Source organism: Amblyomma americanum, chromosome 3 (genome assembly GCF_052857255.1).
Source record: "Amblyomma americanum isolate KBUSLIRL-KWMA chromosome 3, ASM5285725v1, whole genome shotgun sequence".
In the NCBI taxonomy this organism is placed as follows: Eukaryota; Metazoa; Arthropoda; class Arachnida; order Ixodida; family Ixodidae; genus Amblyomma; species Amblyomma americanum.
Window position 1 is genome coordinate 202,504,892 of NC_135499.1, and position 20,428 is coordinate 202,525,319.

Sequence of the window (20,428 nt, forward strand, 5' to 3'; positions counted from 1 at the left end):
TTGCGAGTCCCCATATATTCTCAACTCACCTGTTTCTTCACCATAAACTTGTGGCGCAGCGAGGAGGGCAGCAGCACTCTACACAGGAAGTTGTAGATGGGATGGATCGCCCGCGGGTTCACATCGGATGGCTTCCTACATCCTGCAATTTGCAAGTGCAATCTGCAATGATTTTTCCGCCGGGTACAGATGCACAAATCTAAGGCCATCGGGAGTAGTTGAGCCTGGCGCTCCACTTACCCATTCTACCACTATATTCCAATTTAATGAGCGCTGTCATGCGTGCGAAAGCACTGTCTGCGTACGCCGCGACATCAGGGCAGACTCTTGGACATTCCGAGAGACCGAAAATTAATAATCTTCGCTCCGGGTTTAAGTGGGTTGGTTGAGGCGCGCTGTGAAGGTTAACTGCTATTAGTTAGAACAAGACATGAGGGGACGTTATCGGTCGTGTGCCGAAATAAATGGCCGTCGTCTGAGCTAGGAGATTTTTCATGTCCCAGTTATAATAATAATAATAATTGTTTTTTTGGGGGAAAGGAAATGGCGCAGTATCTGTCTCATATATCGTTGGACACCTGAACCGCGCCGTAAGGAAAGGGTAAAGGAGGGAGTGAAAGAAGAAAGGAAGAGAGAGATGCCGTAGTGGAGGGCTCCGGAATAATTTCGTACATAAAAGTTTCGGTACATGCCAAGGATCTACAACGAATGAGAAAAGTATGCAGCAGGGTTAGAAGTCGGGACCTTTTGCTCTCGGGCATGCGCGCGCATCTTTGAAATTAAACCAAACAATTGCTTTTACACGATACGATTCAGCATACGGGTAGCGTTCTTGTCGCGGGCTGTTGTCATATCGAGTCGTGTTTTGTACGCACTGCAGAGTCCCGACTTGATGTTCGCGGCCGCCGGTAGTGTTAGTAGCTGAATTTGTTCTGCACTGTACTACTATATGCTCGCCGCATTATGGTTTTTTCCACTGTCATGGTGTCAACAAGCGAAACGTTGAAAGAACGCCCGGGGTCTATATATATATATATATATATATATATATATATATATATATATATATATATATATATATATATATATATATATATATATATATATATATATATTGTAGGGGTGTGTTTATTCGGTGAACCCAGATGATTCCAGCCGCTCAGGGGAGACTCGCAGCGAAGCGTCAGGCGTGGCGAAAGAGCAAGGCAGCGAACAACTTCTTCGTCCTTGAGAGCGGCAGCACGCGACGCATGTCAGTGGTTATATCGATGAAGATTACCACACTACAGTTTCCCCCCCGGGCAGAGAAGGAGCCATCCTGGCGACTCATGGTGCCGAAAGGACAGACGGATCGTAGTAGGGCTTGATTCGGTCCACATGAACTATTTCGCGTCCACGGCGACGCAAGTCCGCAGATGGCGTAACGGGCTCAACTACGTAGTTCACAGGAGATGTTTTTTGAAGCACTCGGTATGGACCGTGATACCGAGCAAGAAGCTTCTTTGACAGGCCGGCGGTTGTGGCAGGAACCCAGAGCCACACCAGGGAGTTGGGCGCATATGAAGGCGCCTCACCAGTGTCACGATGGTGTTTTTGTTGCCATTGATTTTCCTTTGTGAGCGAACGAGCGAGCTGACGGCATTCTTCTGCATACTGGGCGGCGTCCGAGAGTGGCGTCGATTCAGAAACATCAGGGCGGTAGGGAAAAAGCGCGTCCATTGTGCAGGTTGGCTCGCGCCCGTAAAGAAGAAAAAAAGGAGAGAATCCAGTGGTGGTCTGTATCGCAGGAGTAGTTCCATAGTTCAGGTCGAGAAGGTGGAAGGCGTTGGCGGCAAAGGCGTGCGACATGGCCCGGCAGCCCGCAAGAGTAGCAGATTGGTCGGTTGTCCGCGGTACGCCAAGGGTTCGTAGGGCGTTGGCGTACCCTTGGAATAGGGACATGGAATGCAGACCCAGGCAAAGGCGAAGGAAGGTTGGAAGGAGCGGCCTGGTAGGAAAGAGATGCTGATGGCATGAGCGGCCTGGCCGCAACTTGGGCGTAAGTCAGTGGTGCCGTTACTTGCGCTGGCACGGGGCTGGGCGGCAGCACAGGGCTGGGCGGGAGCATGGAGCTGGGAGGAAGAACGTCAGCGATGTGATCTTGAACGGCACGCCGTATGGTAGGGGCCAAAGACGGAGCCATGTCAGGAACAAGGCGGCCACTATCCTGTAACTGAGGGACCAGCGATAGCTGGCGGGCGACCTCTTCTCGAACGAAGGCTTTGATTTGCTGAAGTAAAGGGCTGTCCTCTGATGGGGTAGAACCGCCCAGCGCAAGTGTAGAGATGGCGTCGTCTCTAACACCGGACCGCCGGGTAGAAGCGCGCTTCTTACGAAGCACGTCGTAGCTCTGGCAAAGCTTGATCACGTCACTCACCGTGGCAGGATTTTTTACCCAGAGCATTTGGCACGCGTCGTCAGAGATGCCTTTCATGATGTTCTCGATCTTATCCGCTTCAGTCATTAGCGGATCGACACGCTTGCATAGGTCCACGATGTCCTCTATATAACTAGTGAACGACTCATCGACTTGCTGAGTGCGCTCACGCAAGCGTTGTTCTGCCCGGAGCTTGCGAACTGCAGGGCGGCCGAACACTTCTGCAAAATTCTTTTTAAATGCAGACCAAGATGGCAGGTCTGCCTCATGGTTGCGAAACCAGAGGTTCGCCACGTCAGTCAGATAAAAGATTACATTGCTTAGCTTGATAGCGTCGTCCCATCTGTTGTAGCTACTGACGCGCTCATATGCCGCCAACCAATCGTCGACGTCCTGGTCGGCTGTGCCACTGAAGAAGCACGGATCACGCTGCCGTAGAGCTCCAGAACACAGCACGGTGGTTGGGAGGGGCGACGATGTCGTGGCAGTGTCATCCGGCATGCTGGAAGCAGAGGGTAACGTGCGGCTTCTTAGTTCCAGGGTGGACGGGAACGTACCCAGCAGCACCTGCACCAATTGTAGGGGTGTGTTTATTCGGTGAACCCAGATGATTCCAGCCGCTCAGGGGAGACTCGCAGCGAAGCGTCAGGCGTGGCGAAAGAGCAAGGCAGCGAACAACTTCTTCGTCCTTGAGAGCGGCAGCACGCGACGCATGTCAGTGGTTATATCGATGAAGATTACCACACTACAATATATATATATATAGTCACTCCTAGGTCGGTGTTCTTTGACAGAAGTAAATGAGAACGGAAGCATCTAAAACTTGCGCGTCCTTTTTATTGTTGTTGTCGTGCTTACCTGTCAACAAGCTCACGATTAGTCCAATGACGACGACTAAGACGCATCCGATCATGCTGTACCAGACGTAAGATATCTGGTAGACGAAGAGAATGTCTTTGCTGAAAAAAAAAGGACAAAAAGAGTTATTGGAAGCTGGAAAGGTTTTCCTTTCCCCCCCGCTGTTGGCAGAATATCGAAAGGTAATTGCCTGTTTTATAACTGTCAGTAATTTTTCTCCTCCGGTGTGATTTTAATTTAAGTAGTAAAACGGAAAAATTCTACATTCAGAACACAGCCTGCGATGTCTCCTCTCCCACAAGTACAATTCTTCTCGACATATAGAAGTGCGGTGCAACTATTATTGTCGCTTCTAGGCTGCCGGGAGAGGGGAAGTTCAAACACTATTTCTTTATTTATTTCCAGGAAGGATTTATCACATAGATGAATGAGGTGGTCATACACCACAAAAAATGCTTAAAGGCAAGTCAATCCGCTTGAAGCACAACGCAAGTATGTCAGTGGTCAGAGATTAGAACTGCGAGTGTGCTGCCCTTGCTTATCTTTCTCACAATGAAAGTACCAGGAGAGATAGCGTCTTCTTCGCAGCTAACGGCCCTGCTATGTACTCAGGAGTTGCACTTATACTGGTGAATCAAGTCTTGATCAACTCACGCAGTCCTAGCACAGTCATGCTTGTACCCTTGCTGTAGACTAGTAAAATTTGTTGTGCACTGATAAGTAATCTTTCAAAGGATACAGCTTCTCAGGTTAACGTTGTGTTTTTCAAGTAAGGCGACCACTTTTCACACATTAACAGTCCTTCGAAATTGGCATCTGAACGCAGTTGCACATAGAGTGAGGCAATTCAGCTCACTTGGCTTCAGCGATGTCGACGGGCTTGGGATAAGTGAAGTTGCTCACGTCCTGGCCCGTGGCGTTCAGGTACTCGCTGACGCACCCCAGCACGGAGACTGGGGCCTTGCGCACAGCTGGCTTGTAAGCGAACGCGCCAAACCCGATCCAGAAGCACGCTGCGAGTGAGGTTATAGTTCCGACACCGGCGCCCTGCGTACGAGGGGTGCTGGGGTGAGCGTTGGCTATTTCACTTCGTTAGCGGAGTTAGGGTCACGTGCCCAGAATGGTTGCCTAGAAGTTAAGGGAGGGAAGCAGCCTAGTTCAATATGAGGTATAAAGAGGAGAATAGAGAAATCCGCCTCGTCGCGCCTTCGCGTCCATATTTCATTCTCTCAGTAACTGTGGAGACTTCTATTAATTAACGAGCCTTTCCCATCGTCATATCACAGCTGATTGTGTAGTAAGAGCGTCAGATTTCTTTGCGCCACCTTCTATAACTAGCAGACAAATATGTCCCACATCTGCCACCGTAGTCAGAAGTGGCGAACACTTTCGAGCCCACTTTACGTTCTAGTGTACACTAACGCCCATAAAATTCAACAAGAAGGCGGTCACCGCCATCGCTCAGTTTGCAGAGCGCCTCACGCGCCAGCTCATCCTTTTGGGTCGCTTCCGTCAGATCGTTAAAGTTAGCCTGAACTTTTTCTTGCGTCAGTAGCTGGTTGCTTTCATGTTAATAAATTAATAAATCCTTAATTTCACCTTTTGACCTCGCGTAACAATGAGTCTGACTTTCGTACGAAGTGCTTTGAAAGTGTGGGCTCGAATTCACTGAAATATCTAGCATTTTGAACTTGCGATAATTTCTGGGCATCCTACGTTTGGGCAAAATTAAATGAACGCCCTCGACTCCTGTATCATGTAGAAAGCATTTTCTAATTGTCCCGGAAAGCTCGCTCAGTTCATAGAGAAGCGATGAATTTTCGCACAAACATCTCGCGCAAACATCAACTCCTGAGTCGGAGTGAAATTCTAAAAAAAAAAGCATAAGTTTAACACAGGTTCAACATTCTTGCTTCTGTACGTTGTTGGGTATGGGCACGTGACCAGTAGCTGAACGCGAAGCAGGCATGACTCTTCACTACGTATGTCCATATGCTCAGAATTTAATTTCTGAAGTATCTGAATTTTGGTATCTACGAATTGTTCGAATTTCTTTCTGGGGTTGGACGTGCAGGTTATGCGATGGAGGGCGTTTCTTTACGCGTCTCGCTTCGTCCCAGTTTCAAGCGCGCAGTTTTACTCTTCTGCATATATTCCAAGGTTTCGAGCTCACGAGGACGCTTGCAACTTTTTTCGCTCGTTCATTTCTGCTTGTCGTCTGCGGTTAGGTTTCCCTGCTTTCCCGCAGGTTAGGTATGCTTCTGTTGCAGGGATGTTTCTGCTTCAAAGTCGTCTGGAGAGTCCGAAACCAAAAGGAAGGTAGTGATGCAATCAAGAAAAAACTTAATTGTATTATCTACCTTATTCATGAAAGTCACTTCTGTTAAGATACCTTTCATGCCACTATGTAAACAAGGCTAACGTATACTCACAATGCTGTTCGCGCAGGGGAAGAACATGCCTAGCGTGAAGACACCCAACAGCGGTCCACCGACGATGCCGAAGATGGAAAGTGCAGCCTGAAATGAACAAATCAACGTTCTTAGGCCCGCGCGCTCCCACAGAAATTGTATGACTGGCTTGTGATCTGTTTAGTACTTCCAATATTTTTTCGACAAAGCCTGCTCCTCAGAATTTAACAAAAAGAGTTCACTCATGGAGCACAACTTTGTGGTCTTTCTTAGTATAAAAGTAAGCTCTTTTTCATAACCGCACCATATGAGAGGTAAATAAGAAATAAAGCGGTGTGCTTTTACGTCCAAGAAGGTGCACCTCGGGTTATGAAATGCGCCTTTTGGCTTTGATACCAGCTCTGGATTAACTTCGACGGGCAGCGGTACTTTAGGTTGTGCCGAAGTCTCAATTATTTAATGTTCTTGATGCATGCGATTCCATTTGATTTCAACCTTCATTACGAGGTACCCAACCCATGACCAGCACTAAAATGCTACAGCCGCTTAGGCATGACAGTAGGTGTTAGAAGTCATGCGCTACCTTCTAAAATTTATAACGAAGTGTGAGCATAGCTTACTTGAAGGACGTTCCCCATGCTCTGGGCTCCGTAGACGAGGCCGATGGCGACCACGCCGAAGAGCATGGCTACGCACAAAAAGAAAAGGAAGGAAGGAATGAATAACAGTAGAAGATTGGGTTAAACACGAGGGACCGCATAATGCTTCGCCTTGAGCGGCTGTGCGCACGGTACATGCGAAGCGAGATGCTTGCACTAGCAATGCGTTAAGAGTCGTTGGACACGCACCGATCATCTTTGTGAGATTCGTAGCGTAGCGGTCGGACATGTCCTTTTTGATGTACCTCTTGATGATGTCTTCGAGCGTGACGGCGGCCAGAGAGTTGACGCCAGACGACACCGTACTGTGTCAATTGGAAAAATGAGACAGAATTTCTGACTGCAGTGGCAGACCATAACGCTCACAAAACACGAATATCCGCTGCAGGTAAATGAGAATCACTTATTTTTACGAATAAAGTTACAAAACTTTTGAGAACGTAACTTTCACGCAATGTATCACGTCAAAGTGTAATACATTTAAGAAACTTTTGTCACACTCGTATCAGACGTCTAAAAATAGCTCATTTCTGATGTGTAAGCTGCACAACGACGTTAGTTTTCTTGTACGAAAGGGTGTATTAATAAAACATGTGAGAGAGCGAAGCTGAAAGTGCAGCGACGACACAAATAGCATGAAATGAAGTGGGCTTGACCTTCCAGCATGATTATTTCTAGAAGTAACCAGTAACGATTCCTTCTATTTTATCGGTAGCTGAAACTTAGTAATTTTCAGCTTGCATAAGAATGTCATTTATAGCGACTGTGTCCACTAATTTTTAAAAACAGAAGCCCATAATAGGCGAATTAAAAAGGCGCTGAGTGCACTATGGTGGCCTTGCGGCTTTTTACCGCCCAAAACTTCTGACAGCGGTAACTACATGCATTCCGACGTAACGCCTATAGGACTTCCGCGACGGCCGTGGCGTTATACATTTCCATCATACCGTAACCAGTTCATCAACGCTCGCAAACACCTCGGTTCAAGCCTAGGAGATGAAGCGACCGAAACATCCTGTCTATGAGGGTTTCCCCGAACGCGCCAGAGACTATAATTACCTTACCTCAGGGCGCCGCTGAATATCCCGGACACGAAGAGGCCAGGAACTCCGTGCAAGCTTCCCAGGATGTCCATTACGTAGAGAGGAAGTAGCTGCGACAAAGAGTGACGAATTACACGTAGCTGTTGCATTTAGGCGGAGCCATTTTCTGCTTCTACGAAGGAAAGAAGTGTTGAAAATTGCAAGTTACGGGAAACAAGTTCACGTGAACAGGAACATGCAGGATATTGTACATAAATACTGCAAGGCAGGAAGTAACTATACTCGCGGCGTGCAAAGAGCCAAGCAAGTGCTTCTCGTATCGAGAGGCTGTACAGCGAACTTCAAATTGCTGAGGTCAGTCATCTACCACACGCCAAAGTGACTCTAGGCGGGACAGGTGTATCCTGACGATGTACTAATGTATACTTGGAGACTGAAAGGTAGTAACGAGGAGGAGAGCGCATGCGCTGTTGTACCAACGGGCTGCTGTTACTGCGCAGTATTTCCTCACCAGTCATCATAAATTTGTACCGACTCGCTTGGCTATCAGTGCATCGGCTGAGGAGTTCCATCGCTGCGTGCACACTGTCGTGGAAGCTGTACTGGGACAGCGGGTACTATTGCCTGACTATAAATCTTTATTTTTGTCTCTTCATAGTCTATAGACAAAAGTCTACTTAAAGTGTGTAACCATAAATCTATAGATTGTCTATAGACTGTCTATAGAATTCGTATTGCCTCTAGACTGTCCTCTAGGGTTTGTTTATAGAGAGTCTATAGACAATACACTATATAGTCTATAGAGTCCATAGGCTTGACTTGTCTACAAACTTTGTAGACAGAAGTCTATGAACAGTCTATAGACTGTCCACAGAAATATTTGTAAGGGTAAGCAGCCCAGCTTGCACGTTTGCACGGGCACTAACAAGTAACTCGGCATCTTGTCCGCTCACCTGGTCAGGAGCGGTTGCCTTCTTGGTTAGCAGCGGGTCGCAGTCCTGGTACCGTGCGTACATGACAAGTCCGGCCAGAGCGCAGATCAACATAAGAAACGCTAGGCCAGGGAGGTTGATCCAGATGGCACTGCAATGATGATGGGGTCGTTAATGATGGCCTCAAATGTGCACGCTGAGTCTGCTAGACATGTCTCCGGTTTGTATTGAAGAAGAAAATATTTACTAAAGATAAGTGAAACGCGGGGACCTCTTATTCATATAATTTTCAAACTTCAGTAGATGGGAGGATAATTTTTTTTTTTCAATGCTTTTCTGATCATCGACAGAGCCCGATACGCAACTGGCGGAGATAGTGCATTTGCCCTCTATTAATGGTGCATAATTTCTGACTTTTTTAAATGTTTCCCCATCTGAAAACTAACGAAAAGCATTCGCAACATGTGATAAACATGCGCCACATTTCTCGCACTTTTTTATTTTACGTGGGCTAAGTTTTATACTTTCACTTAATAAGTTCATCAATGTTCAAATTTTCTTTTAATACCCGGAAAGACAGAGGCGCCAAGACGGTATCTTCCATAATTTATCAACAGTGACTAGCTGTGTCTAATGATGTTCTTTTTTTGTTATTCGCGCGTGCACAGCGTCATAGCGCGTGCTTGTGCCAATAAGCGTAGGCTTATTCATTTGTTTCATTCTTTAGTTGCTCGTTCAACCATAAGCAAGACAATCATACTCGACCACTCGCCTTCGCGTAAAACTGAAACAACGTAGCGGTCTCATAGTAGTAAAAAAAATACGCAATTTAAAAAACGCACACACGTTACTCGGCATTGACGACAAAGAGAGAGTGTGTGAAACAGACACAGGTTCACGCAAATAAGGACGTTTGTGAGAGCATTGCTGGGACTCACATTCGAGCGCCCTTGATGTTGGAAATCGTGAGGTATCGCTGGACCATCGCTTGGCTCACTGCGTAAATCGACATCCAAGTGAAGAAGCAGCCGATGATGAGACCCCACACAGTGTGCCTTTCGGTCGGGTCGAGATTGAAGCTGGTACAAAAGGGAAGAACACAGAAAACGGTTATTTACTCGAGGGCGCCTTGTGTTGACAAAGTGCTAAGCATTAGCTAGTGTTCATTACTGCCCAGGCCTCTAGTTCCGCAGTTAGCTAATTACTTCAGACACCTAGTCGGCTTCCTCAAGGGTTCAATATATGGTTGAGGGTTTAATAGACGGGGTTCAGTTTCAAGTGCCCCTAACGGAAAAACCTTTGCTCGAGTATTCTTTTCTTATATTGAAATATTTGCGACGTCACTGAAGTTTTTATGAACATGCTTAAAACGTCTATTAGCTGACCTTGTTACAGTTCTGTCCAGTATTTTAACTCAATAACTGATTCCGTACGTCCTTGCGCTTTGAAGTTTATCACACTCATGCAAGGTTTCGCACAAAACAAGCTTTATGGCAGGAACCGTACAGATTCAAACACTCCTTTCATGTGACGACGCGGATGTCTCAAGCAACGTCAGAAGACGAAGTAAGTCAAGAAACCCTGACGAGAACTGAATGAAACTAGAAGTGGGCTCAGCTGTATAAGACTAGGGTTCGACTCGATTTAGTCCTCCAAGGGGATCTGTGGAGTCGCCTTGCTAGAGAGGCTCGCATTTTTTGCTCTTTAATCGGAGTTCTCAGTGATTCATATCCAGGAGAAAGTTTAATTAAAGGGACAGTGAGCACGACTTCATCCAGTCGACGTTTTTAGTAAAAATCGATGCTGCGGCTCTTTTGCCTGTGGCGTTGTGTGTTAGGACGAAAAAGGCCGCATTTGTGGCTGAGAAAACTGCATTTGAAGATTTTCCCGCCACTCTATTCAAACTCGTGATGTCAAGACCGGAAGAGTCCCCGTGATCAGCGTACGGGGTGAACGGGGGTGTAGCGTAGCCTCAAAGATGAGCGACATTAACAGGCTCGCCGTCACGCAGTTTTCTTCCGAATATGGCCGGGGGATGGCGACACCCGTATTTCCTTTGTTGGCCAGTTCTTTCGGTGAGAGTAGTCTGGTTAGCCAGTGGTAGTCTATCGACGCAGACCAACTTAAATTTGTCTTCAGTGCGCCTTTAAAGCATACTGGGCTGCACGTCGGCGTCGTCTTACTTGAAGAACTCGACTCTGTCGCCTTCGTAGGCCCTGTTGAAGACCACCTTCATGCCACCGATGTCGTACGCTCCTCGGATGGCGATCATCAGCATGGAGCCGAACATGAGGCATACTTGGAACACGTCCGTCCAGATGACAGCCTTCATTCCGCCCTGGGAACGAAAGTAGTGTATTCCTTTATAAGTGCCGGCCATGTGCCAACTTCTCGCATAATACGATGTCTGAGTGCTCTTTCACCAATAAAAATAGTCCTCTTGTGCTGCGAAAAAAAAAACTAATTTTGAACGCCAAAGTTTCTGCAATATGAGGTCATAAAGATCTCAGTTGTTTCAAGGAAATTAATTAATCGTTTGCCGCGTTGCTGTAATTGTATGCCTGTGTTTGTTTCTATCAAATTAAGCTGCGATGTAGTTTCTGTGAGTATTTTTTTTTATTTTCCAGCCACTGTGTTGTATGACTATGTCGTAACTGTCCCCCCCCCCCCCCCCCCACTTTAATGCCAAACATCGGTGTAGTGGGCGCTGTAGGTAATGTAATAAATTAGTAAATAAATAAAGAATACAGTTTTTTAGTTTCACAGAACACACTATAGACGACAAGTGGAAAAGATGTAGAGATAATTGAAAGAAACATTCCTTATCATCAAGCCCAGGCAGTCGCCAGGTCTCAAGGCATCCTGGTCGACTCCCGACTCCTAGCCTTAGAGGTTAAAAACTCCTCGAGTTTGACTGAAGAAATAAAGCCCTTTCTCTCTCTGCTTCCTAACACGATGTCTTTTCGTGTGATTTTTTATACTTTTCATAACACAATCCAGACTCGGCTTGCGTGATTAATACATTCGCTGAGCGAATTCTTTCTCGCAGAATTACTCCGCTTTACTGCATCCCGCATTCCCTCCCCCCTTCCTTAAAAAAAAAATAACAGTGCGAGCAACGAACCCCTTAACAGCATCAAAACATCACCGAAGGCCTACGGCACAACGCGATGTGTGGGGTTACTGGGGCTGGAAAATCTCGGTCTTAAATTTTAGAACTTTATTATTTTTTTTTACCCACAAGTCGTCTCTGGTTGAGCCGTCGTCAAGAAACGTGTGATAGCTACTACATAGGGTCATAATAAAATTGGCAAGAGCTTAAGTAACATGTACAGTCGTCCACCGACCTGTCTAGAGCGCTCTAACGCCATACTCCGTTGTGCTCCGCAGCACACGAGCAACGTCTAACGAAAACGCCTGGTTTGAGATAGCCCATGTCTGAGGCTCAGACAATTTGCTCAGAGATGTGCTATCTCGAACCAGGCGCCCCGTTAAACGTAACTCGTGCGCTGCAGAGTGCACAGCACAGCACGGTGTTCGAGCGCTCTAGACAGGTCGGTGGACGACTGTACTTCCACAGAAAGTGCAGAAAGGCTAGATGGTCCCCAGTTTACGGAATCAGTGTAGCGCATTTACATGACACGCACGAAAGCGGCATAAATTTTATTTATTTATTTACAGTACAAATAAAGGGCCGAATTACGTAACGCTCTCCATCTGAAGACAGTCTCAAAACTGACTCAAAGCCCCGCTTCCATTGGTTGGCCCTGACTACTGTCAGGGCGTTGTAAGGGCCGGCCAATACGAGTGGGGCTTTGTGACTGCTTTCAGACTGTATCCAGATTGAGAGCGTTAGGTAATTCGACCCTCATCTGAAAGTTAGCGCTTGTGCCGTGTTCTTCCTCCGCTTCTGTGTGTGTCTTGCAAATGCGCTACAATACTTCCTAAAACATATGCTTATACACCATATTCCAGATATTCCGAAAAAAAAACGCCACGTGCCTCTAACTGACTATGACGCAAGCGGCGATGACACTGGCGCATGCTATCCGCGACGGAAATCCAAACGAAATGAGGTAAGGCTTTTGTCAAGTGGTCTGTCAAGGCTCGTGCTGAAACCTTTCATCGCACGCGAATGATTCCAGCAGCAATACTCACGAGGCTCGTGTAGAAAGTGCAGACAATGCCTATGGAAAGCACCGACGTCCATACGCTGATACCCGTCACTGCAAGCGGAAAAGAGACGATTGTCAAGTGAACAAGGTCCAGTTCATGGCCGTAAATAAACGGCTGGTGGGGCGCGACTGAATAAGCGCCACACTCGAACGCTCCGTATGCGGCCTCTGTATCTCTACATCGCACCACTTCGGATGCACCGTCAAGCTCATCTGTCACGATGTTGACCGCGGCTCGCGTGACAGGTATCAATCAGCCGCTCGGAAGCGGACAAGTTGCGAGCGTCGTTAGGAATCCGGTTCTAGATCTTTATCGCCCTGGTTGCAAGGATCGAGGAAGGTCTCGGGTAAACGAGTCCTCAAGGTGAACATATGCATCCCAAATGGCATGTCTGCACAAAGGACAATGGCAACGACAGCGGTATGACAGAGCGGAAAGCTATATACGACCTATGCACGCAACTGATCATGGTCCAGTGCTTTTGCAGCAGTCTTGAAGAGCGTATGTCGATCGCATATGTTATTTTCTTCTTGTAATTGTGCACATCGCAAACTAGAAAGAAGTTTCGTGTGCCAGTATTAACGAGTACTTTAAAACACTTCACACAGAGGAAAAATCAGTCAGCTGAAGCCTTTCTCTGACAGTGTCCATAGGGGCGACTGTTGCTGCTTTTCTATACGACTGCTCATAAACTAGTTCCTGTGATTCTAACGAAACTTACCTTGGGAAAGCGCCAGCGCTGGCGCGTAAAGCACGATGGCCATGTAGATGAGCTGCAGGAAATTAAACATTCTATTAGGCAACATAAATAAAATGGAAACAACTTTTATTTCGTTAGGCGTATACAAAATTACGATAGAGACTGTAGCACGTACTCACCATTTGCATGGAGAACGTTATACACCCCAAGGCTCGAATAACATGGTTGAAGCGCAATTCCAGGTACTGCATTGCGGGAGAAAAAATAAACAAGATATGTAACTCGGTCCATGCAAAAATGACGTAATGCATTGCGGTAGGCGCCGAAAAGCACAAAAACGTTCAGACCCACAAACATTACTGAACTTGGCACAGGATAGCTTAAGATACTATTATGCTTATGCGCTACTAAACTCAACATAGCACAACAAACATTACGTTCTGCCAACTCGGCTATATCTCAGTGTTGCTGAGCATGCTTTGAAGCTATTCGCTAGGTTAAATTGAACGCTAGGCAGAAGAACAAAAGTATTGAGAACAGACAAAACTGCTCGGTTCCTGTTTTGTTGGTACCACGCGTTCGGCCCACTACGGCTTGCGTTCTCGTCCCGAGTACTCGAGCAGATTGATAAAACGTTGAGCCTAGAAAACGTGCACCCCTCCTTCCCCCCCGATGTACTGCTTCATCTTCCCTGGCTGTGGGTTCAAACCTGGTCGCGGCGGTCGAATTTCGATGGAGGCGAAATTCTAGAGGCCCGTGTACTGTGCGATGTCAGTGCATGTTAAAGAACCCCAGGTGGTCGAAATTTCCGGAGCCCTTCACTACGGCGTCCCTCATAGCGTGAGTCGCATTGGGACGATAAACCCCTGTAAACCATTAACCATCATCTTCCCTGGCTGTGACGTAGACGACAGAGAGTATCTGATCATCATGCAAGGAAATGGAGACATGCCCATTAATAGAAACTAGACCATTCATAATTTGCGCATCTCATGATTCTCTCATTGCGCGACAGTATAAAGCAGTAATCAAATGGTTCCCCGGATGACCGAGAACACCAAGGTTGTGCACAGACGATGCCAGTTGAAATAATTGCAGCCAAATTTAGAAGAAATGGATATGTGTGTTTTTTTTTCTAAACCATCTTTACATATTCATTCTCTGCTGAGAACCGCAATTATGCGAGAGAGTACTGATCTGCTTTCGGACGTGAGTGATGTGTTTTTGATTACATACTTTGTTCACACGAACTGCGTTAGTGCGCACTGCGAGACCAACCACGTACATTCTTGACAAGGGCTGATCGTCTGGAAGTCATTCTTTAAATATTTCCTGCCAAGGTTAAGGCCAAGGCAGTTGCATGCAAGAACTAAACCGAAGGAGCTGAACCTAGACCTAGGGGAAAGTTCCTGCAATGCTGACTCGTCTCCGAAATTTCCCAAGTCTATCTGCTGAATAGCGCGTTTGTTGACACTGATACCGGACGGCAGCTTGTTTCCTCTCTGACGTGCCTTTAGAAAGCCGCTAAGAACAGCGATTGTGCCTCAGACTTTGCATGTGGAGCGTGGTGTCGTCATAAACGCGGAGGTAAGGACTGAACGAAAACACTTATGTATTTCGGCAAAGTATGACATCCGCCAAGTTTATCGTATTTATAGAAGGCAACGCGCAAGCCCAAAGCGGACCCGCTTATTCGCGTGCAACGGGTAAAGGCCAAAAGCCCATTTCACCACTGCTGGCAATGTGCGGAGTGGCCCCAGTCGCCTCTTTCCCGTACTCGACCCGACCGAGACCCGACACGCGCGCGAGCGAGCTAGCGAAATTGAAGAAAACAAGAGGCCGGATCTGGCGGCGCAAGGACTTCAGTGCAGGTCTAAGTAGGAGTAAAACCCTTCTAGCCTTCGCTTCTGCTTTGTTAGTCCGCGCGTCTTCGTTGTTGCGTACCACGCGTGTGACCGGTTTTATTTCTCGACGCTACCGCGCACGCCCCTTCCCTGTACGTGTGCATTCAGCGTATACAACCGGTTCAGCGCACGTGCTGCAAACCAGACGACCGTCGGCCAGACGCGGCTCGATTGGCATGCAGCCCGCGAGCTCGGGTCAATTATAATGTTGCGGCTGGCGACCGGCTCGGCTTCGTTGAGAACAGTCTCCCGGTCTCAGATGCCCTCAGCCAGATTTCCTGTTTGAGTGATTTTTTTTTGTCATTGTTACTACATAGAAAGTGGCGGGAAATCGCATAGAGCCAATTACGGCAACTGGCCGCCACCGGCGATAAGGAACGGTGCGTCAGGAAGCTGTGCAGACGACATTGTTGTCCTGGTGATGTCACTTGACCTTTTCTCTAATGGCGGGAAAAGAAAGCGGAAGTGACGTATGGCTTATGGCTCGTCGGTAATGTTCGCGCGTAAGCCATTGGGACCGCGAGACGCAATGAACGAGAAGCGGCAGTTGACATAAGGCGCAATGTTGGGTGATGGATACTGCAACGATTCTCTGCTTGTTAGCGGCCGGTGCGGGAAGGCATTCGGCTCGGGTGCATTAACGGGCGCCTAAAGCGGTTTTATCATGGCTTCTAACCGAGCGATCGTCCTTGACTGCTCCGGCCACCAAGCGCCCATTCACTGTATATAGGCACGTGCGTACCTTGAGCACCTTTTTTCTTTTCCTTGCGTTCTAATGCCTATGCTCTTTACCTGCTCCCACTTGTTTGTCCGCCTTCTTTTTTTCTGGGAATTGGTACCGTCACCCCAGTCGCCCCAGCACCAGAGCGCCGCTTGGGCCAAAGCATCACTGCGTAACAGCTGCATTACGCCAACGAAAGGGATGGCCGAAACAGACCTGGCCAACTTCTGCATGTATAGGAGCTCTAAGTCCTTATAACTTACTTCCTCACTCCTTCCTCGACAGTGTGAAGCAGCACAGTTTTCGGTTCGTCTTATTGCCTCCACCGGAAACCAATCAAATACCATATCATATATATCGGCCTCTCACTAATGGCAGTGCGTGTTGGACCAATAGAAAAGCCAGCTGGGCAAGAAGAGGCTTCTCCATAGGGCAGCCTACTAGGAGGGCATGTCCAGAAGAGTCCAACAACTTCGTATTTACCATCCGAAAGAAACGGAAGGCACATGGCTGGCCGCTTAGATTGTGTAACATAGGCAGATTTCTTTAACTGGACCTGCTAATCTGCCCTCTGCGCTGCCTGTACGCTGCCAAGGAGTTAACCCTGAGCCTGGTATGTTTAAACTCCACAAAGTCCGGATGAAAGACGTTTTGTCACGGGAGCAAGAAACTCCGAGCCGGGCATAGGGCGGCAGCGAATCTCATTGACATTCCTTTGGTTCTATCAGCACGACAGCCTCGAGGAAAAAACCAGCGCCGGTTGCGCACGACTGCTTAATGGCCTATCAATGCGCTCGCTCTCTGGGAAGCGCGCATTTCTGTTGAAAGGGAATTACTGCGTGTGCGGTGCGTTGTCGTTGAAAGGTCGGCGACCCCTCGCTGCTAATAATGGCGCTGAGAAACACAAATGACGCGCAGAAACAAGACGAAGAAGAAGGGATCGTTCAGCTGGAAACAACTAAGAGAAACGACTCTTTTATCGTTGCCAGGGGCTGAAAATGATGACTGGTGATGTATGCGTTGGAAAATATGCATGTGCTGGAGGAAGCTGCGCGTCTTTGTTGTGGACTAGTAGTTTTCTTTTGAATAGGTACAAACGGCAAATGGAAAACCGCATTTGTGCATCACCAAGGAGCGAAACGGTGCGTCTCACGAATGTAGAGAGCTTACTGCTCACTTGGGAATGATCAACGTTGTCGATGGCAGCCACTCCAGGAATCGAACAAATTGCGCCGCTCGTGCATAGTGCTAAAAATTAAACAAGAATTCTGCTCCTAAATGTTCCGTTGCGTGACCTTCACTGTCTCAAGGGAAACTAGCGAAAGTTTTAAATTGTAAATTGTGCGCGTTTTGACTTCCCGAAGCAACACGCGGGCTGTGAGGATCTCCATAGTGGGGGCCTCTGGATTAATTTCGGTCACCTCGGGATCTTTAGCGTGCACTGACAACGTACAGCACACAGGCGTTTTTGCGTTTCGGCTCCATCGAAATGCAATCGCCGAGACCATAATTTGGGTCCGCGACCTTGGAATTAGCAAACAAATGCCGAAACCACCGAAATACCGCGGGAAGTCAAGCGGAAACTAATATGAAACAAAATTTCTGACGCTTCCTTACGTACCGTATAGTAGTCAAAAGCGACCGTGAACTGGCCTTGAAAAGGAAATTTGTAAGAGAGGTGCCACATGCAATGCATTATTTGTAGTCGGCCCTCATAAAAATGGTCTATACAGATTTTATAGACTTTTTAGACTCTATAGCCATTCTTTAGACTTTTCCTTTTCTCTATAGATAGTCTATAAACTTGGTTTATGGTTTATGGGGATTTAACGTCCCAAAGCAACCCAGGCTATGAGGGACGCCGTATAGAGAAGGGCTCCGGAAATTTCGACCACCTGGGGTTCTTTAACGTGCACTGACATCGCACAGCACACGGGTCTCTAGACAGACTACGGACTACAGTCTATAACCGGCTTAATTTCCTTTTGTCTATAGACGCTCTAAAGACTGTCTATAGACTGAGGTCTATAACAGCCTTAATTTTCTATAGACAGAGTAAAGAATATCTATAGCCTAAGTCTATAACAACCATAATTTATTCTCGTTTATAGACTATGTATAGACTAAAGTCTACAAGGGCCTTATAGTCTACAGATAGTCTATATACTAGCTATAGACTATATATAGATAGTCTATAGTCTATAAAGCAGTATATTACAATCCGAATTTCTTTTTATCTGACAATCTATACACTGCATTTCAACTAAGTCCTAACCAATGTCAATTTCTTTTTGCACTGCATGATGAGGGAACTGCATCGAGTGAACGCAAAGATGGCCAGAGCCCTCCACTTTCTTCGCTATTTCAGAAAGAAAAGCATTGTGTGAGGACAATGCAACGCCCTTCTATATATTCTTTTTATAAGCCTTGAAAAGCTCCTTTTCGTTATACCATGACGTATATTGTGAATGCAGTTCAATAATATTTAATACTAACAGGTAAAATGAGGAAAGGCAGCCATTCCTGAGGTAAAAGGGTGCCCGCAAACTGTACGACATCAAACGAACACGCTTTCTCTTAAAGAAATTGTTCGAGGCAATTGTATTCCATCTTTCCAACGTTACTGTCGAACGCGCTTAATTCAGTAACATTTCATCAGCGATTCTACATTTCTCTTTAAAACTTTCTGAAAATAAAGGGGGAAAGACGGGTGCGAGAATTCTTTTGTCTCAAAGAGCATGGTCCTCTGCGCGAGTAAGATCTGCCATTTATACCTTTTCAGTTTGCACTCCCGTGAAAAAGTGCTACGACGCAGCAATCACAAAGCCAGCCAGTATTTTTTCGTTTCTCCCCCATACACCTGCTCCTTCGGAGCCGATGACATGCTGATGTCACCCATAGCAGTTTTCTAAACATGAACAGATAGATGCAAAAAGACGTTATGCCATGCAACTTTTTAATTATTATTCGAAAAGTGTACCACATACTATTTGGCGGGACATGCGGTGTGTATGGACAAAGCTGTAAGGTTTCGGTTTTGTTTTCGCGAAAACATTAAGGTTTTTAAAGCGCGAGTGGCTAATTCAAGCTGATAAACGAATTGCCCTCTCCGGTCTCGTATACCAGATCAAGCTTCACACGGCAAGAGTGCGAGCGGTATAGATACGACCGTGAAATGGGTTTCTGTTTCGCGTTTTACCTATTTTATACCGCGAGAGGGCGGAAAATCATTCGGGCTGCAAACAACTGTGTGCGCGGATGTGTCGGCAGGTGTCGGTGGCGTTGGCGTGTTTTTGAGTGAATAACGTTTTCATCGAAATCCAACTTAATCGTCCACTAGCGGTAAGTCTACAGGATTATTTTTTGTTCATTTGGCCTCCAAAATCACTCTAAGCAGAGCTGTGTGTGCAGAACAGATTATTTGCGCAGCGGAAAACTTCCTTTCCTCGTTTGTAAGCGGCGTTATAAACAGCGGAAGCCATCGGGTTCTCGACTAATGCCGCTTATGTCTGTGCTGCTATGTCTTTCATAAGCCGCGGAAAGGCAGATGGTAAGGCGCTCCTAGCGAGCTGCCTACCGGCTTTTTCGTGTTACAAGGTAGCTGGCTGGCCAGAAATATCGCTTAGTCCGTGAGTGACGCCGTGTGAGCTCGATTTACTTGGCACCTCCGGAAAACGCACACTCATGTTTTGAGGTTTTTAGTCTTTGTGTGATAGCCTGTCCGAAACATGAAGTGCTGTTTATTGAAAGATGTGCATTGCTTGTTACGCGTAGACGCTCGCTCGGTGCGCGTCATGGACAGCGACGTTTTACTAAAGATTTTTTTTAACGCTATAGTCTGGATCACGGGACGTTTGTCATAGTTGTAGGCAAGCCGCGCTAAATGAATGGTTACAGTGCGATTATTGAATGAAAGTCGTTGCCGGCGCGAGTGGCCAGCGTGTGCAAACGCCGCGAACAACCTACGAGCTGCAACCCGTGTCCCCTTTCGTTGCACGCGTATATGGATTCGTCCATGCCTGTTATCCGAGCCGTTGGCCGCCGCCGCTGGCTTGCGGGCACTCCATTTTGAAAGCTGAGTAAGGGTCGCCTCGACAAGAAATAGCTTACATTTCGTTCCGAGAGGCCCGTTCATGAACCCCGCTCATGCGTGCGCATATTTCTTCAATAGCATTTGTGCGAGAGGCAGAGTATGCGTTTCTGATCTCAGACTGCTACTCGGCGCTTATTTGCGCCACAAAGGCAGTTCAGCTTGCGCTATGTTATGGCTGCGCCTGTTGATGAAGACGTTAATTGTTTCATTGAAATAGTTGCTATTTTTAGCGCGTTCGTTGCTTTCGTTGATTTTTCTAGCAGCGTGAGGTTAGGGCACCTGCATGCAAGAACCACCTCTTTACTGCTCTGCTCGGGCTGCACTTGAAGGAAAAACTAAGCGACTTTGAGACGGTATTTCATCGTGGCAGTCATGCGTATGTTGTCTCAAGAGTGCTTCTAAGTTCTTTCTAAGTTGTTTCAAGAGTTCTTTCTAAGAGTGCGCGCTGATGTATACGAGCTCGTATGCTGTTCCGTCTTCGTGCTTCAAGTTATCGACGCAAAACTGTGGTGAAC

General features: G+C 47.0%; 1 protein-coding gene across 3 annotated transcripts in view; it reads right to left on the reverse strand.

The window, feature by feature from the left end:
• Positions 1 to 20,428, reverse strand: part of LOC144125898 (sodium-coupled monocarboxylate transporter 1-like) — a 52,700-nt gene that overhangs the window by 3,310 nt on the left and 28,962 nt on the right. For all 3 annotated transcript variants that reach the window (XM_077659698.1, XM_077659699.1, XM_077659697.1), the window contains exons 3-15: positions 13,375 to 13,440; positions 13,217 to 13,268; positions 12,478 to 12,545; positions 10,503 to 10,657; positions 9,258 to 9,398; positions 8,341 to 8,470; positions 7,409 to 7,497; positions 6,534 to 6,649; positions 6,306 to 6,373; positions 5,707 to 5,793; positions 4,131 to 4,321; positions 3,275 to 3,375; positions 30 to 142 (exon numbers count right to left, since the gene is read on the reverse strand). In XM_077659698.1, the coding sequence (XP_077515824.1) occupies positions 30 to 142; positions 3,275 to 3,375; positions 4,131 to 4,321; positions 5,707 to 5,793; positions 6,306 to 6,373; positions 6,534 to 6,649; positions 7,409 to 7,497; positions 8,341 to 8,470; positions 9,258 to 9,398; positions 10,503 to 10,657; positions 12,478 to 12,545; positions 13,217 to 13,268; positions 13,375 to 13,440 (1,377 nt within the window). The remainder of the gene's footprint in view (positions 1 to 29; positions 143 to 3,274; positions 3,376 to 4,130; positions 4,322 to 5,706; positions 5,794 to 6,305; positions 6,374 to 6,533; positions 6,650 to 7,408; positions 7,498 to 8,340; positions 8,471 to 9,257; positions 9,399 to 10,502; positions 10,658 to 12,477; positions 12,546 to 13,216; positions 13,269 to 13,374; positions 13,441 to 20,428) is intronic.